The sequence below is a fragment of the Ptychodera flava genome, unplaced genomic scaffold (assembly GCF_041260155.1).
Source record: "Ptychodera flava strain L36383 unplaced genomic scaffold, AS_Pfla_20210202 Scaffold_35__1_contigs__length_1935909_pilon, whole genome shotgun sequence".
Classification (NCBI taxonomy): Eukaryota; Metazoa; Hemichordata; class Enteropneusta; family Ptychoderidae; genus Ptychodera; species Ptychodera flava.
Genome location: NW_027248357.1, coordinates 1,915,633 through 1,934,310, shown reverse-complemented (window position 1 = coordinate 1,934,310; position 18,678 = coordinate 1,915,633). Strand labels below are relative to the sequence as shown.

General features: G+C 35.3%; 1 protein-coding gene across 1 annotated transcript in view; it reads right to left on the bottom strand.

Moving 5' to 3' along the window:
- Positions 1-8,514: 8,514 nt before the first annotated feature.
- The window catches only part of LOC139127722 (TBC1 domain family member 22B-like), a 52,476-nt gene continuing 42,312 nt past the window's right edge, over positions 8,515-18,678 (bottom strand). The window contains exons 7-8 of the mRNA XM_070693616.1: positions 12,964-13,155; positions 8,515-8,729 (exon numbers count right to left, since the gene is read on the bottom strand). Of these exons, the coding sequence (XP_070549717.1) occupies positions 8,530-8,729; positions 12,964-13,155 (392 nt within the window). The 3' untranslated portion in view covers positions 8,515-8,529. The remainder of the gene's footprint in view (positions 8,730-12,963; positions 13,156-18,678) is intronic.

The window sequence follows — 18,678 nt, the reverse complement described above, 5'->3', positions numbered from 1 at the left end:
TAACGAAAGCGAGTCAAAATCAAGTAAATATAAAATAAAAATGGATAAAAATATTGTTTAAAAATAATACAAGGCATGTATCACCAAATTTTGAACATTTCTGACGGCATTTCAACTATACGAACACCCATGCCAAATATCACAATAATCAAATCAGCGGTTTTGAGGAAAAATTGAAAGTAGTGGTTTTCACAAAAAAGCTAAAAAAGTGACTTTAAAATGATTCAATCAAAAAAAGCAAAAAGAACGTTTGAGGTACATGCCAAAGTGACCACCAGACTAAATTTCAGAAAAAGTTACTGAAGCGTTTCTGAGATACCTGCGTCCACAGCATACGGCCCACTGTATGCAACAACAGAGGCCGCGTCATCACATTAGTACTTTGGGCCAAAGACCCAAAGGACTTATAAGGGGAAAGTCTGGCAAATAGATTATAGTCTCTAAGGACGGCAGCAAATTGTGATCGTAAGCAATCGTAAGTTAGAACCTTCTACTGTTTGTAGCTTTATGGCTTTTTTGGTTGGCAGTGATGTAGATAATAGCCGGTCACTGGTAAAAGACGTCGCGCGGCCGGGTTACACGCAGCTTGCAACGCCGACGGGAAAAAAACTTGTGAATTTGAAAAACAAATCTTCACTCATTCGTAAGCTTATTTTCAGTGTAATTTTGGTATTTCGAACAAATCACAGAAAAGGGTGAAGAAATTTTGAGTAAAACTGATTTAAAACGTTACGATCCCCAGTTTAGAGTTTGGTATACAACAGCATGACCCGAAGTATAGTAAGTGCAGGTTGCATATCCGGTTACCTCAGATAGGTAACCTCGGAAAACATCGACAACCGTTCGTAATATGTAAATGCCATGTGACTGAGACGTCGTGGAAAAATTGTCGTTGTCCGAAGTTCCATAGATGAGCATGCATATTTGAATACTATATACGCTGCTTGCTATTCAGGATATGTAAGCCAGAAACTTCAACAAAAGGAAACTACTAGTAATCTGTGACAATGGTCAGCCAAGTATTTTGAAATACATTGGTAAAGAAAGTAAATGACGCTAATGAGTCCCCCAGGACAGCTGTGCAGGGCTGTGGTCGTCATCGATGAGTACTTGAGTATGGATGATCGATCTACAACGCAATGTTGACGTAGCCAGTAACAGTGGTAACGATGTAATCGACACTGAAATTTCAATTCTACTCAGCTCAACTGAATTGAATCAACTGATATAAATAATGGCCAAACTTGTCACAATGCCAAAGGTACTTCCTCAAAATGTGAGTGAAAAGATTCAGTTTCGATGCCTGAAGGAAGAAATTAAATTTTGATTGCCTTCAAAACGACGTGTGAAGACTCTCAATGTTCATAACTTTTTACAGGAACACATACAAAACGTTTTTTTTCAAGACCACCAATCACTCCAAAAAGAAAATGCCGTTTCTTGCGTGTTCATTACATGTGTCTTATCGTGCAAGTTGTATGTGGCTGTGTATGCGTATGTTTGGGTACATAACGGTGATTTTAGTGATAAGTCAGTACGCTTTGTTAGTTGTGCTCCGCAGGGATCAAGATCGCCCAGGCCGCAATTTGAATTTGAGTAATCATGATTGGCAGCATACATTAACATTTTGAACAGAGGTCAAATGGACATTCTAGACCCATGCTTTGTGAAAATATGCGTTCTCTGTATTAAATAACAATGTTTTTCAACTTTTTTTCGACATAAAGGCAGTCACTATACATTCACAGGTGTCATGTATGAGATTTGACGGAAATTAACGCCGTTCACACGTCGAATTTCTGGAAATCTCGGAGCAAATCGAGTGCGTCTTACCCGTAGCGTGGCTTTTTCACATCTGCATAGTCTTACCATAATCCCCCTTTTGTAGGGGACTTTGGCGTTTAATGATTTTCAATAATGTTGCATCATAGAATCTGCAATATATGTAGCAAGTTTCATGAACTTTACCCAGTCAATTCAGATATATATCCCTAACAAGTCATCGTTGATGACACAGTCCCCGCTTGTCCATTTTGTTATAATCTTTGGTGTCTAGGTAGCTGTGGTCTAGGTAGCTGTGGAATGACATTGATGCAACGGGTACATCAGGCCTGTGACTTGCATAATAAAGTAATCTGAGGAACGTTCAATAAATGACTCATCTCTGCCGGTAATGACCACTCAAGGAACTTTTGATTACATCACACATAACGATGCCCTATACTGCCTCCAGTGTCATGATGGCACATACTATACACATGGTTTGGTGGAATTTTCAAAATGGTATGGGATCGGGTATGTTGTTGTAATCAGCCATTTCGGATCATATAATGAAACAAATTAATGTGCACAAGAATGCAGCCATAGTATTTTATCTTCGTATCACGTTTGAACAAAATCAGTCCATCGAGGGACAGTGACCTATGTTTATGTTTCAAAGACATAACAAAATCACACCAAAATTTTAATCAAATGGCTGTCTATTGACCATATGGATCATAGCACAAAATTAGTAGACATGCATATGTATGCTATAGTACTTTATCTTTGTACCAAGTCTCAACAACATTGGTTAAAGAATATTTGCATATGATTAAGCCTCAAAGACATGAAATAATCCAAAAATGACCATCTGACAGCGATATTGGAAAAAAAATGACAATCTGGCAGCCATATTGGAACATGTCACAAAGTAAATTGACATGTATATGTATGCCATAGTGCTTGATCTTTGTGCCAAGTTTGGACAAAATGGGTGTAATGACCTTTGAATTACGATTCAAAAACATGCAAAATTTCAACAAAATGGCAGTTCTGCAGCCATATTGGATCCCATCGCAAGCTTAATTGATACATGCATATGTATGCCATTGTGCTTTGCCTTTGTGCCAAGTTTGAACCAAATCGGTTCAAGGTTGTTTGAGTTATGGTTCAAAGACATGAAAAAATAGCAAAAATATGGCCGCCTGTCGGCCATATTGGATCATATCACGAAGTAATATTGTGTTCGTATGAAGGATATAATGTTTTGCTTTTGTGCCAAATTTGAACAGAATCGGTTCAAGGATGTCAGAGTTTTGGTTCAAAGACATGAAAAATCGCAACAAAATGGCCGCCTCACGCCCATATTGGATCGTATCGCAATATAATTCGACATGCATATGTAGGACATAGTGTTATGCATTTGTCTTAAGTTTGAACAGAATCGGTTCAAGGATCTTTGAGTTATGGTTCAAAGACACGAAAAAATCGCAAACAAAATGGCCGCCTAGTGGCCATATTGGATTGTATCACAAAATAATTTGACATGCATATGTATGCCATAGTGTTATACCTTTGTGGCAAGTTTGAACAGAATCTGTTCAAGGATGTCTGAGTTATGGTCCAAAGACATGAAAAATCGCAACAAAATGGCCGCCACGCACCCATATTGAAACATATCGCGAAATAATTTGACATGGATATGAAAGCCATAGTGTTATGCCTTTGTGCCAAGTTTGAGCAGAATGTACTCAAGGATGTCTGAGTTATGGTCCAAAGACATGAAAAATCGCAACAAAATGGCCGCCACGCACCCATATTGAAACATATCGCGAAATAATTTGACATGGATATGAAAGCCATAGTGTTATGCCTTTGTGCCAAGTTTGAGCAGAATGTACTCAAGGATGTCTGAGTTATGGTCCAAAGACATGAAAAATCGCAATAAAATGGCCGCCTCGCGCCCATATTAGATCATATCACAAAATAAATCAACGTGCATCTGTAGGTCATAGTGCTATGCCTTTGTGCCAAGTTTGAACAAAATTAGTTTAGCAGTGTCTGAGAAACTGTTGATGACGGACGGACGGACGGACAGACGGACGGACGGACGGACGGACGGACACACGGACAGGACCCAATCTATAAGTCCCCGCCGGACTTCGTCCGCGGGGACTAATTAGCAAAGTTTATTAAATATGCAAATTGGGAATTGGCTGAAGTTAAAATGCGTAATGACTTTCAATAATGCTGTATCATAGTATCTTCAATGAACATGACAAGTTTCATCAACTTTGGTCAAGTTAATTCAGGTATATATCACTAATTAAGAAAGTTCATTAAATATGCAAATTAGGAATTGGCTGAAGAGAAAATGCAAAATAACTTTTAATAATATTGTACTATTGTGTCTTTAATGTACATAGCAAGTTTCATCATTTTGATCAAGTCAATTTAGATATAGAGGTCCCTAATGAGGAAAATTTGTTTTATATGCAAATTAGGAATTGGCTGAAGTAAAAATGTCTTTTGACTTTCAATAATGTTATATCATAGCATCTTTGATGTACATAGCATGTTTCAACAACTGCAATCAAGTTAATTCAGATATATATCCCTAATTAGGAAAGTTCATTAAATATGCAAATTAGGAATTGGCTGAAATAAAAATGCTTAATGACTTTCAATAATGTTTAATCATAGTTTCTTCAATATACATACCAAGTTTGGTCAATTTTGATCGCGTCAAATCAGATATATAGCCCTTATTAGGAAAGTTCATTAAATATGCAAATTAGCAACTATCTTTCACGTCACCCCTAAATGGTTCCCACTGCTAATATATCTTGGTGTGGTCAACATTTGTAGCATCAAATTGTGTGCAGTCGTTCTCAATGTATAGCCGTTTTTTCTAAAATCATTAATTATGCAAATGAGCAAAAAGCAAGCCACACCCACCAAAAACTAAACAGTTCTTGCCATTTGCAAACTTAATCTATGTACCAAATTTGATTCTGATCTTATAAGCCGTTTTTGAGACATTGAGTGTACAGACAGACAGACAGAGAGACAGACAGAGCAGACAGATATCACTGCGACATACGCCCACGTGTGTGAACACGTGAGCAAAAAATCAGCGTGAACCGTGCAGCTGTTCTTAGGATTTTGCTGTGGATGGACATACATACATGGACATACATACATAGTACATACATACATATTACATACATGCATGCATACATACATGCATGCATACATACATACATACATACATACATACATACATACATACATACATAGTATTACATACATTCATACATACATAAATACATGAACCTACATACCTACATACATACATACATACATACATTTTTACAGCTTTTAACCTCCCATAGCAGACCAACCTATAAATATCAGCTTGTTCAACTTGATACTGTTGCTTATAATAATATAAACAAGAGTTAATTACATTCTAATTAGAGTAAACATGCCATGCTTATCAATCTCACATCATAAGTAAAACAGCATGTCTGGCAGCTTATAAAGAAACTTCAGTATCACTGTAAATTTTTTTCAACAGTATTTTCATTCTATTAGTAAACCAAGCACATTTTAACTCTCAAATTACCATATTTTTTCACTAACTCAGTAAGTCCTTATGAATAAGTTGAGACTGTGGATACTCAGAGAAAGCACACTGAAGAGACAAATGTTTGCAACTTAAGAAGTTCAACGTCATCAAAGGCATTATAAAGAATCACGTAACACTTTCATTACACACCTTACACAGATTGCATATTTGCTATGAATAGCACATCAGGAATCCTATAGCCAAGATTTACCATAAACTATAGACCCTTGAGAAAAACGGGACAGGCAACTGCGATAAAGAACAAAGGGACTTTGGATAAGCAGCGTGTGATCCTACTTGGAATAATTAAGATGTGTTAATGGGTCGGGGACGGAATGAAGCTGGACCCATCGACTGCACAACATCCGGTTCATAGACACTGCATGCGGGTATACAGTAATAATGTTTTTGGATTACAAGTTATTTCGGATTACCCGCAAGTCCATTTTTAGAAAGAAAAGCGTTACAAATATTTTGAGAATAATTCGTCAAAATGGTTTTTAAAGTATTTTTTACATATTAGTAGCGAGATGCGATGCAAATAGAAGTCTACAGGGAGTCAGTATGTTGCTGTAAAGTGACAAAGTTTCCAATACAAATCCGAGACACATATCACTGCAGTTCCAGACTTAACAGCAGTTGACATCGCAGAGTTGTTTACATTCCGCAATCGTCCGTGTATCTCCAAATTTTCCCTTGTTTTTGCAGTTTTTTAACCATCGGAATATTTTCTGTGCGAGGAGTGCTCCATGATTTGGTAAAGTATAAACTACTGAAATGTTGTTGTTTGAAAACTGTGAACGGCCAAATTTGCGAGGACAGCGTTTAGCTTTGTGTAAATGCTTGTCTACCTCACCGCTTCTGACTCCACCAACCGTTGTTGAGTCCCGATTTATCGCAAGGTTTTGCCTGACAGCGAAAGTCAGTGTTAAAAATGTATTTTCTAGAACTTTGCTGGTGTAGACATGTGTAGCATATCCAAAATTTGGTGTTTCTTTAGGCTAAAACAGTACCAAAATGTTAGAGGTCGTGTACTTGAGCTCTGATGGAGTAGTCATTTTCTGTATACCCTGATTTTCGTCAAATTTTGCGTGACAGATAAAATAAAGGTCAGATTTTCGTTTCGCAAGACTGGGGAAGTGTAAACCTGTATAACTTGTAAATGTTTGTTGTTATCGGAGATTTTTATGGTAGGGAATGTGAACTTAAGATGTTGATACCTAGCAAGAGTTTTCTGTAGCGTCTATGGCTAAATGTACACAGTTTTTATCGTCAGGCGTTTGCCTGTTGGCTTTGGCTAGAATCCAAAATGTGATCTTCATCGTAACCAGAACATTCACCATGACTGGTATTAAAACATAGGGACAAAGTCCCTGAAGCAACTATAGACATGGATACAAAATTAAGTATTTCCTGACTGTATGAAATTATCTCACTAAGGTCATCCTAGGGACATGTAAACCAAATATTAAAGCTGTCTGACCAGCGGTTTTGAAAAAACAAGCGACTCAACAGTTGACAGAGCTCTGCTGTGTTATGTAGAGAATAACCTTTTGTGACACATGTATTGATGAAGAAGGTGGATATCTTTGATAGCTCATTTCAGGATGGCCTGACCAAAAAATTGAAAAATGGAAAAAAATTCCGTAAAAATACAGATTTGCATATTTCATCAGACTATATTAGTCTATAATAGCAAATAAACGAGAGTTAATTACATTCTAATTAAAGTACACAAGACTTGCTTAAATCAAGATTTACGTCATAAAAAAACAGCATATCTGTCAGGTTATAAAGAATCTTGAGCTGGTTATCTTTTAATATCAGTATTTTTATCCCATTAACCAAGCACATTTTAACTTTCAAATTAACATTGTAAGTAAGTTCTGTTGAATAAGTTGAGACTGTACGTACTCAGAGAAAGCACACTGAAGAGACAAATGTTTGAAACTTAAGAAGTTCAAGGTCATCAAAAGCATTACAAGGAATCATGTTACACTTTCATTGCACTGTTTACACAGATTGCATAATTGCTATAAATAGCACATGAGGAATCTTACAGCCCAGCTTTACCATAAATACCCTATCACTTTGACCACTCTTTTAATTGACCACTCTATTTTTTTCCTCAAAAAGTAATCTTATTTTATCCTTACCAAGTCAACCATAAATGGAAATTAGAACTTTTTCTATCTCTATTTATTTGACCACCCTATCATGACAAACTATTATGAGCAATTTCTTTTAGATAACATAAATGGTGGTTCAGAATATATCAAAGTTGGGATTCAGGAAAGTTGCCTTTACATGTTTTAATCCTCAATTCACTATGAACTGTCAAAAAAAGTTGAACTTTCTGATAATTCCACACTAAAATTATTTTGGCTTTGATGATTTCCTAATGAATTCAGTTATTTAAAATCATATTAATTATTTTTTTCTGGGTGAATTGATAGGGTTTATACAGTACAAGAATTACATACAATGTAAGTCAAACTTAGACCAAAAATGACAAAAAAATTCCTTAAAAATACACATTTGCATATTTCATCACAATTTGAACAAATCTAAGTTGGGTTATCCCTAGGGACCTGTATACCAAATAACAAAGCTGTCTGACCAGCGGTTATGAAGAAGAAGATTTTTTACCAAAAACACCTTTTTTGGCATTAATTTGCCTATTTTCAACAATATCAAAAAATTAAAAAAAAACAGTTTCTCAAAATCATATTTTTCATCTACACAACAAATATCAAACCAGTAAGTACTGCGGTTCTCAAGATATTTGAGTGGACGGACGCCTCACAAACGGACATACATACATACATACATACATACAGACTGACGCCGGACGGATACCCATCCCAATAGCTTCTATAGACTGTAGTCTATAGTAGCTAAAAACCAAATATGACAATGATCGGATGAGCAGTTCCTGAGTTCTTGATTTTTGACCATTTTTGCCTATTTTACATACATACAGAGAGACACCTCACATATAGACTTTTTTCAACCATATATGTATGTCAAATGGGAGCTAAAAACAGCGTAAATGACACTGTATCTCCTCAGTTGACATGTGGTGAAATAAAGAGGTGCAAATGAAGGAGATATTACCCTTGCATTGGTGGGAGGGATCACTGTACACACCAATGTGAGCTTTGTATTAACGGGCCAAAACACAAATAAAATGAAAAAAAGATACTCACCATATAGGTATCCCAGAGTCTGATGGTACATTTCAATGGAATCTCACGCATCAGTAAATTATTCATCCATCGGAATGCAAATTGTAAGTACTCAACATTGTGTCTTCCAAAATGACCATGGAGAGATGCTGCAAAAAGCATGTGAAAGGATCACAATTATCAAGAACAACTCTTCACAAGTGACATTATCCCCGTCAAAGACCTTAGTGCAGCCAATGTGCAAGATACCATCAATGACCATTTCGCTCTTTCAGTTGCGTTATTTTTACGTAGATCTTGCTGTGAAAAGAATGGAATGTTGCCTTGTAACAACTCATAAACATTACCACGGCTTGTATCACTGTTTAACTATTTTTACTTTTGATAAGTAGAGCAGGTTCTTGGGACACATACACAACAGATATTGCACTTAAAGGCCTGTGCCGGCGTCAGATTGTTACGCAGGGAAATCTACTGATTAGATTATAATTTCAATGGAAAACAAAAGGCTATGACACTCCATTATCCTCTTATAGACTAAAACAAACTTGATCCTGGGGATCAAGTCCCTGGCCTTTAAAGGTGGTAATACAAGGTAAATTATGTTGCGCAACACATTATTTAAGCGGCATGAAGGTCTTCAAATATTGTTACATAATGTAGTTGTTCTTTACAAGATGTTCAAAATATGAACAACTTGCAACACTTGCAAGTGGTTTGAAATAGCTGTCAACATAATTGTACAAAATATGGTTCAGTTTTAGGTATTTGATTAAAAAGTTCTCAAAGAAATGACAAACATTTGAAACCATAGGATACAAAAACAGAAATAAATACATGCATGCATATATAGAGAGAAAATGAGATGAATTAAAATTAAAGGAGATGTTCATATTGTAAATGGCAAGTATCAGAAATAGATTTTGAGATAAGATGCTATTATGATGCCAGACTGTTCATCAGAAAAACAGGGAGATGTTTGTACCATTACTTCGTTAGAAATATTCACGATTATTGTACATAACAATAGAATTTTGTGTGCACTAAAAAAGCCGTATAGAACGTCCGTTCCGTAACATGTATGGTTTCCAGGCGATGCACTATTATTGACATTGAACGTTTCTCAACACATTTAATATTGGAGGACATTTATGTTACTATGGATATCTATCAATACCGGTATCACACAGTCTTGAAGCTATCAAGATATATTGTAAGAAAGTTTTAGAGTACAACATGACAAATAAAATAGGAAGACCTATTAATCAAAACCACTGTAAATCAGTTCTCGAGTTAAAATGTCAGTCCCCTCATTAACTGTAAAAGAGACTACGGTTTTGTCTCATGGTAAGGGGAAAAATGGGGAAATTGCACTGGCTTGATATCGCCAGAAAACAGCACTTCTGCAAATTGTTGAGCATTGGCAAAAGATTTAGAAATATATTTGTATCCTCTTCAGAAATTGGAAAACCATTTTCGTGCCTTTGATACAATACAATATCACATTGAGTGTTGAGGCTACATGATACTACTATTCCCAGATCCCTTATATATAGTGGAGAAAAATATGGTCCAATGGTGGTCCATGGCTAATACAAACCCAATCACTGTCTGTATGACAGTGACATGCATACCAGTGCATAATTTCAGGTAATCATGGAGAAATTCTGATGGCATTTTGGCGAAAAATACAGTGAATAACAACAGCATATAGCATTGCATATTGTGACCATGCTCAAACACACAGGCCTATATTGAACCATTTTTCAATACCTTTGCCATGTCCTATGGTCTTCGAAATGTACATGCTTCCCGCGTCAATCGAGTTAAAAGTAATATCACAATCAAAATACATGCACACCCTCTCTTTAGTGATCAAAGCCAATCAAAATTGCAATAACAATACTGGCTAGCACTCCTATAAACACAAGCTAAAAATGTGTGAAACTGGATACAACTCTGTTATCAAAAATTTGCAGGTCTTGTACAAGTCTCACATACATTGTAGATTTCATCACAATATGCACATATCAAAACTATGTCATTGCCAGACCTCTGAAAAGCAGTTGTGAATAATAAAATATTTTGACCATTATTAGCAGAAATATTCTTAAGCAAAGTAAGACTTTCATGACAGCCTGTGTTGCAAAGTTGTGGTGATAGAAAAAGGTATACAATGTAAATCAATAAAATTTTGTCTGGAGTTTAACCAGTCCCGTGGCATCTACAAAATATAGCTAAAATAGGTGTGTCTTTTTTCACTAAAAGTAAGAATGTATCATGCAAAGTTCATCATCATCTGCAAAAATTAGAAAGCAGTCAGGTCTAGGAACCTTTAAACTAAATTTGAATGTCATTGAATTAGCATTTTATAAAAAGCATGAGGTTCTGACAAAAAAAACCCAAAAATAGCAGCAATGACACTTTGCTGTTGATTTGGCAGGCTCCCGAGTGAGCGTATGTATGATATTTAATACAGAATGCGTATACTCAGAGTAGAGAATGCGTATACACAGACAGCATCTCTGGCTACCGGAACTGGTCATTACTTATCCATGCACTGATACACTAAGTTATTGTAGAAGTTAAACGTAGCTGTAGTAATAAAGTTTGAAGAAATGGAGTCGGCATCACTGTCTCCATCATTTGAAATCAAAAGTACCTGGTTCACAAACAATTTTGACATCAAATTCAAGAGTGAAATGTGCAGCCGCTATAGTTATTGCAATTGGACCAGGGATTTCAAGAATGAGATATTTAGCATTTTAGACCAAAAACAGCACAAAATGTCCAAAAAATACCCTATACAGGTTTTGTCAAAATTTGAACAAGCTGATATAGATCATCCCTAAAAACCTTCATGTCAAATTCTGAAGCAATCAGACCAGTAATTTCAGAAATTTTTTGACAAAACAAGCGACCTAGTGGCCGATAAAGCTCTGCTGTGTTTATGTAGAGAATAACTATTTTTGACACATGTTGATGAAGAAGGTGGAAATCTTTGATAGCTCAATGCAGTGGCCAGAAAAAAGTGTTCATTTGAACAACGTCACATCTCAAACCCTGGGTCTACCTGTACACCAAATACTGAGATGGTAGGTGCGGCGGTTTGGGAGCCTTTGCATGTGACGGACATACATCCGCACATACAGACGCCAACATATAAGCTCTTTTTGGTATTTATATACATGCCAAATATGAGCTAAAAATGACCAAAGGTACAATATGCAAAGTTCATCACAGTTTAAAGAAACTTCCCTAAGTTTACCCTAGGAACCATCATGCATACCAAATTTAAAAGCATTTATTACAAGCGATTTCAGAGGAGAATATTTTTTTGACCAAAAAATTTGGAAAAATTGCTCTAAAAATACAAGCTTAAAAATCTCATGACAATTTGAGGACACAGTACTGATGTTACCTGTTTGATCATGCATACTATGTTTCAAAGCAATCTGATGAGCAGTTTCAGAGCAGAAGATTTTTTGACCAAAAATGAGAAAAATTTCTCCAAAATACAATTACCGGTATGAACATTTCACAACAATTTGAACAAATCTAACTTAAAGTCACACTAAGGAACCTGCATACCAAGTTTCAACTAAATGTGACAGTGGTCTGTGGTCATAGAACATTACATTACTTTTTTTACCTCATTTGCAAATACTGCGACAGTTGGACAAGCAACGAGTCATTTCAAAAAACAAGTCTCTTTATTTAAATTTTGAAGTACATACATGTTAAAATGTATATTGTCATTGTCTGTATTATATCGTTGTAATCTATGAAAATATTCATATCAACAAACCAAGCCACTAGGCCAGCTGTTTTCTTGACATTTTAATGAATATGTAGGTGACAGTCAGGTCTACAAATATGAACCTTCTTATATAATTGACCAAAACTGAAGAACACAAGGTGATATCTCTTTACATTAACTGATAAATATGATTGATCTTCATGAAATGTTCACATCAACCTTTTAATTGTACAGGTAAATACTACCTGAAATAATGTTTGTTTCCATTGAAGAACCAAATAGAGAGATATCAATGTAGGAAAGTTTTGATGCAAAAACTTGGAATGACACAGATGTAGGTTGTGATATGGACTGGTGAGAGAATAAGTCTTATCATATCTTTTGTGTCTGCAGAGTTTTAGCTTGGGCATGCAATGATCATGTTGAATGTCTGAGGAATACGTTTAATAGCTACTGACAGCAATGAACTGGTAAAGTTTCCATTTAAAATGTTGTCAAGCTTTCAAATCAAAATGGAACATCTCTTCTGGACTGTAGTTGGACTAATCTAAACCAAACCAAATACTCATTCACATATTAATACATTCAAATTTGAATTTTTTTCAGTGACAGAAGATACGTACCATCTACTCTTTGTACAAGCTCCCGTAGTGCATTCACTTTCAGCTGAATTCCAGGTTGTGCAAACGTGTAATTATCTTGGATACCATCTAGTAACTTGCTCATACACCAAAAACTGTCTGCTTCTATGAAAGATAATTTTTCCTCTTCAAGTTTTTTAACATTGTAATTATCAATGGCTTCGGCAGTATCATCTGCAAAGAAACAAAATTTTCTGATTTGTACATATTTATGAATCATTAACAAAAAATACCGTCAAGGACAGTGTGCTCACATTTGGTTTGAATTGGTTAATTCAAGAAATATTTAAACCAGAAAAACAAGAATGACAAAAGCAAATAAGGTCTGCAACTTAGGTACATGTACTGGAGGTCATCTTAAGGAACATGCATAGACATGGATACAAAATTAGGTATTTCCTGACTGTATGAAATTATCTCACTAAGGTCATCCTAGGGACATGTAAACCAAATATTAAAGCTGTCTGACCAGCGGTTTTGAAAAAACAAGCGACTCAACAGTTGACAGAGCTCTGCTGTGTTATGTAGAGAATAACCTTTTGTGACACATGTATTGATGAAGAAGGTGGATATCTTTGATTGCTCATTTCAGGATGGCCTGACCAAAAATGGAAAAAACTCCGTAAAAATACAGATTTGCATATTTCATCAGACTATATAAGTCAATAATAGCAAATAAACGAGAGTTAATTACATTCTAATTAAAGTAAACAAGACTTGCTTAAATCAAGATTTACGTCATAAAAAAACAGCATATCTGTCAGGTTATAAAGAATCTTGAGCTGGTTATCTTTTAATATCAGCATTTTCATCCTATTAACTAAGCACATTTTAACTTTCAAATTAACATTGTAAGTAAGTTCTGTTGAATAAGTTGAGACTGTAGTACTCAGAGAAAGCACATTGAAGAGACAAATGTTTGAAACTTAAGAAGTTCAAGGTCATCAAAAGCATTATAAGAAATCATGTTACACTTTCATTGCACTGTTTACACAGATTGCATAATTGCTATAAATAGCACATGAGGAATCTTACAGTCCAGCTTTACCATAAAAACCCTATCACTTTGACCACTCTTTTAATTGACCACTCTATTTTTTTCCTCAAAAAGTAATCTTATTTTATCCTTACCAAGTCGACCATAAATGGAAATTAGAACTTTCTCTATCTCTATTTATTTGACCACCCTATCATGACAAACTATTATGAGCAATTTCTTTTAGATAACATAAATGGTGGTTCAGAATATATCAAAGTTGGGATTCAGGAAAGTTGCCTTTACATGTTGTAATCCTCCAAGATGGTAAGCATTTCACTATGAGCTGTCAAAAAAGTTGAACTTTCTGATAATTCCACACTAAAATTATTTTGGCTTTGATGATTTCCTAATTAATTCAATTATTTAAAATCATATTATTTTTTTCTGGGTGAATTGATAGGGTTTATACAGTACAAGAATTACATACAATGTAAGTCAAATTTGACCAAAAATGACAAAAAAATTCCTTGAAAATACAGATTTGCATATTTCATCACAATTTGAACAAATCTAAGTTGGGTTATCCCTAGGGACCTGTATACCAAATAACAAAGCTGTCTGACCAGCGGTTATGAAGAAGAAGATTTTTTACCAAAAACACCTTTTTTGGCATTAATTTGCCTATTTTCAACAATATCAAAAAATTAAAAAAATAGTTTCTCAAAATCATATTTTTCATCTACACAACAAATATCAAATCAGTAAGTACTGCGGTTCTCAAGATATTTGAGTGGACGGACGCCTCACAAACGGACATACATACATACATACATACATACATACATACATACATACATACAGACTGACGACAGACGCCGGACGGATACCCATCCCAATAGCTTCTATAGACTATAGTCTATAGTAGCTAATAAAGAGTGGGAAAAAATGTACAAGGGATCTGTTAAAAAGTAACGCTACCTCATCAATCTTCTATCCCCTACCCCCTCCTGAATATCGAATGTTCCATCCCTTACATAAGACCAGCTGGCATTGCAGGAAATGTATTTACAACCTTGGGGATGTTTTACTTAATGCTATGAGTGCTATCATTGAATGTAAACAGCACTTAAATCAGTTACAGATAGTGAAATGCCTTCCACTGTGGCCGGTGATTACAACATCTGGAATTATCCTGGATCCAAATTTCTCATCAGTTCTTGTGTGTCTTACATGCAAAAGTTGCAAAAATTGGTTAGCAATGAAAAAAATTTACCTCAGCTTTGTTTTCTGGATCAAATTTTACTACAAATTGATATTAAATATGACAAAATTATGTTCACAGCCTTCAAAACTCTCCCACAACATATCCTGGGTTGGTGTAGGTCATTTAAGGTCACAAAAGAAAATTACCTAAAATATAAAAATACCGTCAATGACGCTGTACCTTCTCTAATGTGTGGCCAGGTCAGGTAATTGGTTGTTGGCATGGAGTTATTGGTAAATAGTTGATGATGTAGGGGCATGAGGTGAGATATGGACCCAAAGAACCCAAAAGATGATTAAATACATCAATCAAAAAAAATTCTAAGCTACAGTATAAACTGCCTAAAGATAGTTCAGTGGGGAAAAAAGGTTAAATAATTCAGAAATAAGAATTAACAGTCCAAAATAGTAATGATGCACTTCCCTACTGACCTGAGTGCATGTGAAATACACAACCTGGCATCTGTAAATTAAATGTATACCAAGTGATCATTTTAAGTCACTTTTAACTGTTTTTAAGGGATATTCCAAAGAGTCCTGTGGAAATGATGAAAACGCTTATCTGGTCTTGTGTTTGTAAAACCTCATGGCTGATAATTGTCATAGTATTCAAAAGAAATTGAAAGTGAAGAAATTACTGTTTTTAATAGGCATATTTTCCTTGAAATACATGACCGTGTAAAGAATATATGCTAAAAGTGTTTAAGAGTAATTTCTTTTCAAAAAATAATTTAATCTGTGACCCAAAGGATTTTTATTCTTTGAGTTTACAGATTCAAACATTGCAATTTGTTCAATCATCTTGTGCAGTGCAAAATTTATAAAATGACTGAAAAATAAAAAAATTGGCAGAATTACAGTCTTTGTGATGTAAAATCATGGGTTGACATCACGATAATTGTTAATCTGTTCGAAGTACTTTCTATAATTTAAAAAAATAAAGTTCATACAGAAACGGTAACATATATTGTCAGCAATGTAGTGTTAATTTTGACTTTACATCAAAATATGCCTTTGCTGGATACCAAATATGTAGGCGAAATATTAAAATCAGCCGTGTTCAGCAAAATCCACACAACAGCATTGATCCTTTTCTAATTTGATTAGATTTGCTTATGTTATCCTTGTATGACAGTCAGTACAATATGGAACTTGAACACAACACAGTGAATAAGTATGCTGTAAATGAAATGGTGTGGCTGCATCCACATGCAGCATAAGAGTGCCTTTGTCTCTCACCCCTCATTTCCAGCCTGTCCCATCCCTGAAAAAATAGTTTGGTCTTATATTTAAAATGTTAATAATTTCTGTATTTGTTAAAATGTGCGCATCTCAAAAACTTTTGATCATAAACATTTTCATTGCTTTTTATAGCTGACCAGTCAGTTAACCTGTTTATTTTGAATATTTGCGCATTTTTTCTCAGTATTTGACATTTTCAGAATAGCTCTTATTCATTATGTCATTTTCTAAAAGTTAAAGTGCTCCTTTGTGTGGTCAAGCTTTCCACAAGCATCAAATGTTGTACTTCATATAGGAAGGTCTGCCTCTAGAGGGCGGGCATCATGAATAGTGTTTGTTAGTTATTTCCTCCACATAAACCTCTGATTGTACTGTAAACATTGAACATGGCCGACGTCCGATTTTCCTGTCTAAAACTTTCACTCATTTTCGTTCATATGACTCTGAAACTCAAGGAAACGATTGGGAAGAAAGAGTTATCTTGAAATATTGAGGTACTCGCCGATATTTTGCAAAGTTAAATGAGAAAAAATGCAAGGAAAATGCCGACAGGCTTACACAATGACCGTTTTCAGACTCAGAGGCATATGATCTTCTGCAGATTATGCAACAGGCCCATATCACGTGAGGCCATGAGGGGATATCCACGCAACTCAGTACCAAACACTAGCGCACACAGGTGAGCAAACACAAAGTGAGTACCCCTAACGTCAGCTCAGTAGTCTGTAATAGATCGTAGTCAACTAAGAACCTTGGAGAAAGGCTTACATGTAACACTGTGGCTATGCCGCTAAGTCCCTTTTGATTTTTGTCACAGCTCAAAATCGTTCTCCTACACCTCAACCTGAACCATGAACACCCCCACCAGTTTATGATATGACCCATCACAATGGCATATAACGTCAACGGATCTTGACAGACGGAAGTATTGACAGACGGAAGTAGTTGACACCAGCATATTGGTTTTCAACTCTAATACCTTCTCTGTCTATAAATAGACACGAGAAGGTAAAAATTTGGGGGTTTCCCAACACTTTGAGCAGAAAATTTATCTCATAACATCCCTCGGGACTTTTGTAGCAAATTACAAAGCTATCAGACAAGTAATTTTGAGAACAAGTTTTCTTGACCAAAAATGACAAAATTGTCTTAAAAATACAAATTTGTATATTTCAGGACAATTTCCACAATCTAACTATTGTCATCTCTGGATGTCTGTACACCAATTATAAAAGCTGTCTGTCCAGGGGCTTTAAAAAGAATATATCTTTTAAGATTTTTTGACCAAAAATGACAAAAATTGCCCCAAAACGGTAACATTTCCAATTTTGTCGTAATTTCAACAATTAGAAGGGTAAACACCCTTGCAAACATCCAATCCAAATTTGAGAGCAATTCGGCTAGCGGTTTCAGAGAAGAAAAAAATTTACTTAAAATGAGAAAAGTAACCAAAACATTCAGCAAAAATACAAAATTCAAGATATCTTCACAATATTCATTAAACTGATTTTGATCAACCTTAGGAATCTGTATACCAAATATCAAAGCTATCAGATTAGTAATTTTTCAATACAAAAAGTTTTGACCAAAAATTTGGAAAATTGCCCCAAAATTACAAATATTAAAATTTCAATTCAATTTGTATACACTTGACTGAGGTCATCTTGAGGAACATGTATACCAACTTTCAAAGCAATCAGATGAGTGGTTTCAGAGAAAAACATTTTTTGACTAAAAACTGAAAAAATTACCCTAAAAGTAGAAACATGCAAATTTCATCCCAAATTTTAAACACCTACTTTAGAATGCCTTAAGGAACCTGCACACCAAGTTTCAACCCAATCTGACCAACGGTTACAGAGCTTTAGCAATTTGCAGGGTTTTTCCTTTTTTCCTCTCATTTGCATATTTTTGGCACTGACATGTTCATTTGAACAAATTCACATCTCCACCTGTAGGTGCACCTGTACACCAAATACTAAGACAGTAGGTGCTGCGGCTTAGCTGTTTTTGACGTGGACGGACATACATACATACATACATACATACATACATACATATATACATACGTACATACATACATACATACATACAAACATGCAAATGTCATGCAAATGAACTGATTCAGCTTATACGATTACTTCACATTGGTATACCAAATGTGAGCTAAAAACCAGAGAGGAGATAGCAAAAAATATCAACAAACGGTTCAC